Source organism: Entelurus aequoreus, linkage group LG02 (assembly GCF_033978785.1).
Source record: "Entelurus aequoreus isolate RoL-2023_Sb linkage group LG02, RoL_Eaeq_v1.1, whole genome shotgun sequence".
Taxonomy (NCBI): Eukaryota; Metazoa; Chordata; class Actinopteri; order Syngnathiformes; family Syngnathidae; genus Entelurus; species Entelurus aequoreus.
Window position 1 is genome coordinate 89,316,007 of NC_084732.1, and position 12,500 is coordinate 89,328,506.

Sequence of the window (12,500 nt, forward strand, 5' to 3'; positions counted from 1 at the left end):
TACATGTATATATGTACATGTATATATGTATGTATATATGTACATGTATATATGTATGTATATATGTACATGTATATATGTATGTATATATGTACATGTATATATGTACTGTACATGTACATATGTACATGAATATATGTACATGTATATATGTACATGTATATATGTATGTATATATGTACATGTATATATGTATGTATATATGTACATGTATATATGTACTGTACATGTACATATGTACATGAATATATATACATGTATATATGTATGTATATATGTACATGTATATATGTATGTATATATGTAGATGTATATATGTTTGTGTATATGTATATAATATATATATAAAATGTGTGCGTGTGGGTGGGTGTGTGTGGATGTGTGTGTGGGTGTATATATGTGTATTAATAGATATATATATATATATTTGTGTATATTTGTGTGTTTATAAGTATTTATGTGTATGTATGCATATATGTATATATATGTATGTATACATATACATATACATGTATGTGTATATATATATATGTATGTAAATATGTGTATATACATACATACATACTGTGTATATATATATATATATATATATATATATACATACAGTATATATATATAATATGTAATGGACTTATGTGTATATATATATATATATATATATATATATATATATATATATATATATATATATATATATATATATATATATATATATATATATATATATATATATATATATATATATATATATATATATATATATATATATATATAGGTGTGATGTTACAGGTGATGGAGGTGTGGGAGAAGAGAGTGAGATGGTCTTCCAGTCTAGATGAACTTCTCAGACTGACTAACTTCCCTGACTGGAAGTTGTGGAAATGTCAGATGAGACTCCAGCACGCAGAGACACTTTTATCTCCGCCTTATGTAGGATCTCATCGATCTACTCGATACGCTGCTGAGTCTTACAGCATGCACATACTCAAAGGTGGGAGACTTCATGTCACGTCATGTCACTTCATGTCACTTCATGTCACTTCATGTCACTTCATGTCCCCTCATGTCACTTCATGTCACTTCATGTCACTTCATGTCACTTCATGTCCCCTCATGTCACTTCATGTCACTTCATGTCACTTCATGTCCCCTCATGTCACTTCATGTCACTTCATGTCACTTCATGTCCCCTCATGTCACTTCATGTCACCTCATGTCACTTCATGTCCCCTCATGTCACTTCATGTCACTTCATGTCACTTCATGTCCCCTCATGTCACTTCATGTCACTTCATGTCACTTCATGTCACCTCATGTCACTTCATGTCCCTTCATGTCACTTCATGTCACGTCATGTCACTTCATGTCACTTCATGTCACTTCATGTCACTTCATGTCACTTCATGTCCCTTCATGTCACTTCATGTCACTTCATGTCACTTCATGTCACGTCATGTCACTTCATGTCACGTCATGTCACTTCATGTCACTTCATGTCACTTCATGTCACTTCATGTCACTTCATGTCACTTCATGTCCCTTCATGTCACTTCATGTCACTTCATGTCACGTCATGTCACTTCATGTCACTTCATGTCCCTTCATGTCACTTCATGTCACTTCATGTCCCTTCATGTCACTTCATGTCACTTCATGTCACTTCATGTCACTTCATGTCACTTCATGTCCCTTCATGTCACTTCATGTCACTTCATGTCACGTCATGTCACTTCATGTCCCTTCATGTCACTTCATGTCACTTCATGTCACTTCATGTCACGTCATGTCACTTCATGTCACTTCATGTCACTTCATGTCACTTCATGTCCCTTCATGTCACTTCATGTCACTTCATGTCACGTCATGTCACTTCATGTCACTTCATGTCCCTTCATGTCACTTCATGTCACGTCATGTCCCCTCATGTCACTTCATGTCACTTCATGTCACTTCATGTCCCTTCATGTCACTTCATGTCACTTCATGTCCCTTCATGTCACTTCATGTCACTTCATGTCACTTCATGTCACGTCATGTCACTTCATGTCACTTCATGTCCCTTCATGTCACTTCATGTCACGTCATGTCCCCTCATGTCACTTCATGTCACTTCATGTCCCTTCATGTCACTTCATGTCACTTCATGTCCCTTCGTGTCACTTCATGTCCTCCTGACTCGCAGCCATTGATGAGGAGTGGCAGAAGACTCAGTGTGTGCCCAGAGAGACGTGTGTGGACGTGGCCAAGGAGCTGGGAACTGACCCTTCAGTCTTCTTCAAGCCTCCATGTGTGTCCCTACACAGGTGAGAATACACTCCCTCCCCTCTGTTGCAAGTCTTGTGGGTTCTTTATAACTTGTTTATGTGTGCTGTGACTATTGAGCTTTTTTTTCCTGGCCTTCGTCTGTACCCCCTTCCTTCCCGGGTGTCCAGTCTCAGACTGAATATATTTTACTCACCCCCCCCCCCCCCCCCCCCCATGTTGACCTTTTTCCCACCTTTTTAAGGGTAGCCGGAAGTTGTTCTGTCATGTTAGTCTGCAGGTGAGTGAGACTGTGCTGACATGATGTCACCTGAGTGACGTGTCACTGTGATTGGCAGATGCGGGGGTTGCTGCAATCAAGAAGGCGTCACGTGCAGAAACACGAGCGCACTCGCCGTCAATAAAACCGTACGTGCTCCGCCTCACCGCACCTCACCCGGCAGCCTTGTGGTCAACTCACCTGTGGTGTGTCGCAGGTGCTCAGCATCATCCCCTTCAAGTTCCTACCCGAGCCGCTGCTGATCAGGGTGGCCAACCACACCGACTGCGGGTGCCTGGAGCCCGCCATCATACGGCGCCACGCCCGGCCCCACGGGAGCGGCAGGTGAGTCCTCCGGCAAAGGAAGGCGCACCACATGGCCGCCGCCTTCACCCGCTTTGGTTGCAGCTGCGCTCTGATTGGACGGCCGTCGGAGGCGGAAGGTTCCAGGAGACTTTGCGTCAGCGGGTGGATTTGGGATTGTGCGAGCGACAGGTGCATACCTTACCCCTCCAGTCGGCCAGGTGAGGGATTGCTAACTTCATGCATTGAAGCACACCTGTTGACACCTGATGTGGTGCGTTCAGGATCCCCCGTAAAGACAACAATTCCCAAACAGTTTGGGATCAACAACCAACTTGTCACTTTGACCCACCTGTCATATTTTTATACCTGGGATTGTTTTCTGCGTTGGTCCACTATTTTTTATGTATTTTTATAGTCTTCCATTTTGTGTCCCGCTACTATTGAAGAGATTGAGGAAATTGACTTTGTTCCACAGAAAGTTTTAATTGTGATGAGAACGGACTTTTTCTGGAAAAACTATGCCAAAGTGGACTAATCTCACAGCACAGCACCAACTAACTCTCGTTCAGCGGCACCTCACACACACACACACACACACACACACACACACACACACACACACACACACACACACACACACACACACACACACACACACACACACACACACGCACACACACGCACATTCATGTCATGCCTACTTTGTGTGGACCCACGTTTGGTTAGTAGGTTGTGAGGGCCCCCCTTTCCACTATAGCTAGAATGATGAAAAAAATATATCTAGCACTAGATGGGAGTAGAGAGTTGCAACCTCACTTCAAAATGCAAAACACACAAAGTAAAACATTTTTTTTACTTTTGTAGTTGTGAGGATCATGCAAATGTCCTCACAAGTCAAAAGGTCCTCACAGAAAGGGTGGTTTGTCAAGTGTATTTCCACACAAGGATGGTGAGACAAGTGCACACACACACACACACACACACACACACACACACACACACACACACACACACACACACACACACACACACACACACACACACACACACACACACACACACACACACACACACACACACGGCCCCTCCCCTGGCCCCTCCCTTCTCTGCCTCTGTCTGCTTTTGTGGATGTTAATGAACTGCAGTGTTTCTCAATTATTCCCTGACGATATCATCGGCCGATAAATGCTTTAAAATGTAATATCGGAAATTATCAGTATCGGTTTTTTATTATCAGTATCGTTTTTTAATTTATTTACTTTTTAAATTTTTTTTTATCAAATCCACATAAAAAACACAAGATACACTTACAATTAGTGCACCAACCCAAAAAACCTCCCTCCCCCATTTACACTCATTCACACAAAAGGGTTGTTTCTTTCTGTTATTAATATTCTGCTTCCTACATTATATATCAATATATATCAATACAGTCTGCAAGGGATACAGTCCGTAAGCATTATATATCAATATATATCAATACAGTCTGCAAGGGATACAGTCCGTAAGCATTATATATCAATATATATCAATACAGTCTGCAAGGGATACAGTCCGTAAGCATTATATATCAATACAGTCTGCAAGGGATACAGTCCGTAAGCATTATATATCAATATATATCAATACAGTCTGCAAGGGATACAGTCCGTAAGCATAATATATCAATATATATCAATACAGTCTGCAAGGGATACAGTCCGTAAGCATTATATATCAATATATATCAATACAGTCTGCAAGGGATACAGTCCGTAAGCATTATATATCAATATATATCAATACAGTCTGCAAGGGATACAGTCCGTAAGCACACATGATTGTGCGTGCTGCTGCTCCACTAATAGTACTAACCTTTAACAGTTAATTTTACAAATTTTCATTAATTACAAGTTTCTATGTAACTGTTTTTATATTGTTTTACTTTCTTTTTTATTCAAGAAAATGTTTTAAATGTATTTATCTTATTTTATTTTACTAATTTAAAAAAAAAGGACCTTATCTTCACCATACCTGGTTGTCCAAATTAGGCATAATAATGTGTTAATTCCACCACTGTATATATCGGTATCAATTGATATCGGTATCGGTAAATAAGAGTTGGACAATATCGGAATATCGGATATCGGCAAAAAAGCCATTATTGGACATCCCTAATAATATCTGTAGAAAATTGTGATAAGTACACCTCTGCAAAACATTGTATGCTTATTTACATAAAAGAAACCCAAAAAGAAAGAAATATAGATCGACTTACAACAAAAAATAACTTTAGTAACATTGAAAAGATATGAAGAGGTTCAAACTGCCTGGAATAAAATAAAAATAAAAGTAATCCTTATTGAAACTATAAACATTTTTTGACCAATGTGAACCATTTGATACTGAAAAATAAAATAAAATCAACTCAATTAATAATAATAAATTCAAATTGATCAGCAACATTAATTACAATATATAAAACCTACAAAACAAAAATAAAAAAACCCAATTTGTGCTGATTTTTATTTTTTTAAATCAAAACGAGTAAGTCAGGATTAATAGCTACAATTTGTAGTGCACGGCTTTTCAAATCATGATACTGATAAAGCATCGCCCCGCTATCTGAGCAGTACTGATGTCCTGTAAGTAGATTTGACTTTTTAAAATGTTTATTTTTGCAGCAGTACGGTTGTTGAAGTTAATCATTTTTGTGATTTCTGATCGTTTGTGAGGGCGCCAAAGGGACTTCTGTGTATGTGCGTGTTGGCAGAGCAGCACAGATAGGACAGTTCAGCTTGTCGTTGTTGTTTGGTCTTGTTGATAAATAGAAAGTTGATCCTTGTTATGTACTACTTTATATTACTGGATATTGTCTTCACTAAAACATGGACTGGCTGGAACCAATTATTCATATTTATGTTGTTTCTTACGGAGACATCTGCTTCACTGTACAAACTTTTCCATTCACGATTTCAGTTCCAGAACCAATAGGGTTCTTAAATCGAGGTTCGGCTAATTGCTGACGATGACAAAACAACATGACTTTGTGTTTAGAGCTTCCGGTGACTTCCTGGATGCCCGACTGTGAGATCGACGTGGATCGCTGCGACTGCCTTCCGCTTCCTGAGCCCACCGCCCAAATAAGGGCGCATCGCTGCCACCTCAACTCTTCCCTCTGCGCTCACAGGCGCCAACGTTTTGATGCTGCGTCTTGCAGGTGCCACACAGGAAACTCTTCCCTCCTACTTCCTGTTTGACGTACGGTGTTGTTGTTGTTGTTGTTGTTGTTGTTGTTGACAGGTGCAGGTGGCCCAAGTAGCAGGAACACTGGCCAGTGACCAGCTGAGCACCGCAGACGACACGCTCATAATTTATTGACACTTCTATTTATGCTAATGAAAGAAGTAATTAGGACAATCATAACTATTCATCACATATTTGGATCAATTTACAGTTTTTCTTTGTGCGCTGTAGATTATAAAAAAAGATTATTTTCATAGTTTGGATGGATTATTTATCACCTTTTACTCAAATTGCGTCAATGTAATTAAAAGTTACATAGCAGTTGTGTCAGAACTTGGACAAGAACTTACATTCAGATCCTAATATTTAGACAAGGTTGCATCTAGGGATGATGTTTGATAAGAAATTATCGAGTTGGAGCCCATTATCGAATCCTCTTATCGAACCGATTCCTTATCGATTCTCTTATCGATTCCAGATAGGTTGTTGTATATGGAAAAAAAACACAATATTCGGTTTAACAAAAGCTCACTTTTATTTTATAAGAAAAAAATACAATAAAATAAATAAATAAATAAATATTGACTGTTACCCCCCTAAAAAATAAAATAAATAAATATTGACTGTTGTAACCCAAAGTATATTAAGTGGGATTTTTCAGAAAAACAAATATATACAGTAACACAAAAACAACCTGTCTCTGTGATCACTATATGTGTATAAATAATAATATAGTGTTAAATAAAATCAGTCCCTTGGGCACAAAACTGAAAATAATACAGCTCTCCAAAAAGTGCACTTCTGCTGCTATTGGAACATACTAACTACACACACAGGCAGGCAGCTAACAAACAATCCAAGACATCTAATAAAGTTCCAAAGCAGATTAATCCATTTAGGCTCTTTATTGTTGTTGATCTTGCTTTGTCTTTTCCTATCTTTACTTTTGTGTTGCACTGGACTGTTATTTTTTATTTTTTTAAACTGAAATACACACAATGAAAAATGTATAAGCTATGTGATTCAATTAATGTAATACACAATATGTAAATATTAGCTTCACACAAATATGCAGTACTATCATCAATCAAATACTTCTGAGTGTTGAAACTATTTAGATGGTGGAAATACACGACTGGCAGCCATTTTAAGTCCTCAAAACATCCATTGAAACAGTGCACAACAATCGTTTTTCAATAAACATCTTAGTATCAAATGTAACCACTTTCCACCTTAATATGGAGTTACATAAACAAGTTAAACAGTTTACTTACAGACTTATCTTTTCCAAGGCTTGTAAGAGCTAACACAACTTGTCTACTTCTCAATTGTCTCAACCCGGAAGTGCCCAAACTAATGACGCGTAGTATTTTCATATCGCCACAAGGTGTCAGTAAGAGTCTACAATCAAAAGGGCATAACATTGCCCATTTGGGATTCGTTCCCAGGGATTCGAATAAAGAACCAACTCTTTTTCTTTACTATAGTGGCCTCGATAACGGGTACCGGTTCTCAAAAAGGGATTTGAGTCCAAGGACTCGGTTCTTTTCTTATCGAACAACCGGGAAAACCGGTTTCGAGCATCATCCCTAGTTGCATCTATCCATCTTTGTTCTGGTTTCTTCTATGCTTCAATACAAATGACAAGGAAGTTTTTCAACTAAATACTTCTGGGGGCCACTTTTCCATATAAGAGTACCGAAGAACCTGGGGGCCACATTTCTCCATTTACTATTCATCTGAGAGTCCGTGTGGCGTGCAGTTTATAGCCAGCAGGTACAAGACCTTGATGCAACGTACATGTCCTTTAAAACGTACAGTTTTTTATTATTGTGCAGTAGTAATGTTATTATTGTGCAGTAGTAATATTATTATTGTGCAGTAGTAATGTTATTATTGTGCAGTAGTAATATTATTATTGTGCAGTAGTAATGTTATTATTGTGCAGTAGTAATATTATTATTGTGCAGTAGTAATGTTATTATTGTGCAGTGGTAATATTATTATTGTGCAGTAGTAATATTATTATTGTGCAGTAGTAATATTATTATTGTGCAGTAGTAATATTATTATTGTGCAGTAGTAATATTATTATTGTGCAGTAGTAATATTATTGTGCAGTAGTAATGTTATTATTGTGCAGTAGTAATATTATTATTGTGCAGTAGTAATATTATTATTGTGCAGTAGTAATATTATTATTGTGCAGTAGTAATGTTATTATTGTGCAGTAGTAATGTTATTATTGTGCAGTAGTAATGTTATTATTGTGCAGTAGTAATGTTATTATTGTGCAGTAGTAATGTTATTATTGTGCAGTAGTAATGTTATTATTGTGCAGTAGTAATGTTATTATTGTGCAGTAGTAATGTTATTATTGTGCAGTAGTAATGTTATTATCGTGCAGTAGTAATGTTATTATTGTGCAGTAGTAATGTTATTATTGTGCAGTAGTGATGTTATTATTGTGCAGTAGTAATATTATTATTGTGCAGTAGTAATGTTATTATTGTGCAGTAGTAATATTATTATTGTGCAGTAGTAATATTATTATTGTGCAGTAGTAATGTTATTATTGTGCAGTAGTAATGTTATTATTGTGCAGTAGTAATGTTATTATTGTGCAGTAGTAATGTTATTATTGTGCAGTAGTAATGTTATTATTGTGCAGTAATAATGTTATTAATGTGCAGTAGTAATATTATTATTGATTTGTTGCAGGTGTCGCAGAGAAGTGTCTCCCCATGTCAGTTGAATATTTGATACCCAAAAGTCTTCACTTCCTGTTCTGGATCTCGCTGCTTAGGGAAGTGAAAAGACTTCCATTATTTGGAAGGACAAACATTAATATTTGGTTAATAATACACTTTGCAAGTCTTGGATTTCTACAGAGTGAATGTTAATGTTCATTAAATATCACAACTTTGACAGTAAAGATAACGGTAATTTACTATAAAGTGAAAATTTTATTTAAAATACTTACTGAAATAACTTTAGCTAAAACTAAATATTATATTCAAAATACATCCTGAAAGAGCTTTAAGTAAAAGTAAGTATTATGTTTAAAATACATCCTGAGATCATTTTAAATAAAACTAAATATTTTATTTAAAATACATCCTGAGATCATTTTAAATAAAACTAAATATTTTATTTAAAATACATCCTGAGATCATTTTAAATAAACTAAATATTTTATTTAAAATACATCCTGAAATAATTTTAAATAAATATAAATATTATATTTAAAATACATCCTGAAAGAGCTTTAGATAAAACTAAATATTATATTAAAAATACATCCTGAAATAATTTTAAATAAAACTTAATATTTTATTTAAAATACATCCTGAAATAATTTTAAATAAAACTTAATATTTTATTTAAAATACATCCTGAAATAATTTTAAATAAAAATTAATATTTTATTTAAAATACATCCTGAAATAATTTTAAATAAAATGTAATATTTTATTTAAAATACATCCTGAAATAATTTTAAATAAATCTAAATATTATATTTAAAATACATCCTGAAAGAGCTTTAGGTAAAACTAAGTATTATATTTAAATTACATCCTGAAATAATTTTAAATAAATCAAAATATTATATTCCAAATACATCCTGAAGGAGCTTTAGATAAAACTAAATATTATATTTAGAATACATCCTGAAATAATTTTAAATAAAACTTAATATTGTATTTAAAATACATCCTGAAATACATTTTTTATAAATTTAAATATTATATTCAAAATACATCCTGAATGAGCTTTAGAAAAAACAAAATATTATATTTAAAATACATCTTGAAAGAACTTAATACAACTAAATATTATATTCAAAATACATCCTGAAATAACTTTAAATACAACAAAATATTATATTTAAAATATATCCTGAAAGAGCTTTAAATACAATTAAATATTATATTTAAAATGCATGCCGAAAGAACTTTAGATACAACTAAATATTATATTTAGAATACATCCTAAAATAACTTTACATGAAACTAAATATTATATTCAAAATACATCCTGAAATAACTTTAAATACAACTAAATATTATATTCAAAATACATCCTGAAAGAACTTTAAATAAAAGTAAATATTATATTTAAAATACATCCTGAAATAATTTTAAATAAAACTAAATATTTTATTTAAAATACATCCTGAAATAACTTTAGATAAAACTAAATATTATATTTAAAATATATCCTGAAAGAGCTTTAAATACAATTAAATATTATATTCAAATACATCCTGAAAGAACTTTAGATACAACTAAATATTATATTCATATTCTTACTTCATGGTTAATATTTAGTGTAGCAATACTTCTTCATGGTTAATATTTAGTGTAGCAATACTTCTTCATGGTTAATATTTAGCGTAGCAATACTTCTTCATATTCTTACTTCATGGTTAATATTTAGTGTTGCAGTACTTCTTCATATTCTTACTTCATGGTTAATATTTAGTGTAGCAATACTTCTTCATATTCTTACTTCATGGTTAATATTTAGTGTTGCAGTACTTCTTCATATTCTTACTTCATGGTTAATATTTAGTGTAGCAATACTTCTTCATATTCTTACTTCATGGTTAATATTTAGTGTTGCAATACTTCTTCATATTCTTACTTCATGGTTAATATTTAGTGTTGCAGTACTTCTTCATATTCTTACTTCATGGTTAATATTTAGTGTAGCAATACTTCTTCATATTCTTACTTCATGGTTAATATTTAGTGTTGCAATACTTCTTCATATTCTTACTTCATGGTTAATATTTAGTGTTGCAGTACTTCTTCATATTCTTACTTCATGGTTAATATTTAGTGTAGCAATACTTCTTCATGGTTAATGTTTAGTGTAGCAATACTTCTTCATGGTTAATATTTAGTGTAGCAATACTTCTTCATGGTTAATATTTAGTGTAGCAATACTTCTTCATGGTTAATATTTAGCGTAGCAATACTTCTTCATATTCTTACTTCATGGTTAATATTTAGTGTTGCAGTACTTCTTCATTTTCTTACTTCATGGTTAATATTTAGTGTTGCAGTGCACAAGGAGACCACGGACTACCGGAAGCCCATTCTGGTTCTGAGAGGAGGATAGAAGAGCAACTTCCTCTTCTGGTTAAAACAGAAGTGGAAAACTACAGGGGGCTTCACACACACACACACACACACACACACACACACACACACACACACACACACACACACACACACACACACACACACACACACACACACACACACACACACACACACACACACACACACACACACACACACACACACACACACACATTTACGATGCCTCTATCATCATCATCATCATCATCATCATCCTCATCATTTGGACAGTGGCAGCAACATGGTGAGTAGCTTTCCTGACTTTATGTGTGTATATATATATATCAGGGGTCACCAACGCGGGCACCAGGTAGCCCGTAAGGACCAGATGAGTAGCCCGCTGGCCTGTTCTAAAAATAGCTCAAATAGCAGCACTTACCAGTGAGCTGCCTCTATTTTTTAAATGTTATTTATTTACTAGCAAGCTGGTCTCGCTTTGCCCGACATTTTTAATTCTAAGAGAGACAAAACTCAAATAGAATTTGAATATCCAAGAAAATATTTGAAAGACTTGGTCTTCACTTGTTTAAATCCATTCATTAATTTTTTTACTTTGCTTCTTATAACTTTCAGAAAGACAATTTTAGAGAAAAAATACAACCTTAAAAATGATTTTAGGATTTTTAAACACATATACCTTTTTACCTTTTAAATTCCTTCCTCTTCTTTCCTGACAATTTAAATCAATGTTCAAGTAAATGTATTTTTTTTATTGTAAAGAATAATAAATACTTTTTAATTTAATTCTTCATTTTAGCTTCTGTTTTTTCGACGAAGAATATTTGTGAAATATTTCTTCAAACTTATTAAGAATAAAATTCAAAAAAATTATTCTGGCAAATCTAGAAAATCTGTAGAATCAAATTTAAATCTTATTTCAAAGTCTTTTGAATTTCTTTAAAAATGTTGTTCTGGAAAATCTAGAAGAAATAATGATTTGTCTTTGTTAGAAATATAGCTTGGTCCAATTTGTTATATACTCTAACAAAGTGCAGATTGGATTTTAACCTATTTAAAACATGTCATCAAAATTCTAAAATTAATCTTGATCAGGAAAAATTACTAATGATGTTCTATAAATTCTTTTTTTAATTTGTTCAAAAAGATTCGAATTAGCTAGTTTTTCTCTTCTTTTTTTGGTTGAATTTTGAATTTTAAAGAGTTGAAATTGAAGATAAACTATGTTTCAAAATGTAATTGTCATTTTTTTCGTGTTTACTCCTCTTTTAAACCGTTCAATTAAGTGTAAATATCATTAATTATTAATAATAACATAGAGTTAAAGGTAAATTGAGCAA

At 33.7% G+C, this 12,500-nt stretch overlaps 1 protein-coding gene across 2 annotated transcripts in view; it reads left to right on the forward strand.

Moving 5' to 3' along the window:
• LOC133664824 (vascular endothelial growth factor D-like) overlaps nt 1-6,281 on the forward strand; it is a 7,638-nt gene extending 1,357 nt beyond the window's left edge. Inside the window, exons 2-8 of one of the 2 annotated variants that reach the window (XR_009828643.1) lie at nt 790-991; nt 2,183-2,303; nt 2,601-2,670; nt 2,739-2,866; nt 2,930-3,016; nt 5,864-6,026; nt 6,110-6,271. Coding sequence is in view for 1 of the 2 variants with exons in the window: in XM_062069759.1 (XP_061925743.1) it covers nt 790-991; nt 2,183-2,303; nt 2,601-2,670; nt 2,739-2,866; nt 2,930-3,045; nt 5,864-6,026; nt 6,110-6,128 (819 nt within the window). In the remaining variant the exon portion in view is untranslated. Of the gene's footprint in view, nt 1-789; nt 992-2,182; nt 2,304-2,600; nt 2,671-2,738; nt 2,867-2,929; nt 3,046-5,863; nt 6,027-6,109 lie in introns of both variants that reach the window. The other variant, XM_062069759.1, reaches the window with a different exon arrangement.
• Nucleotides 6,282-12,500: the final 6,219 nt, after the last annotated feature.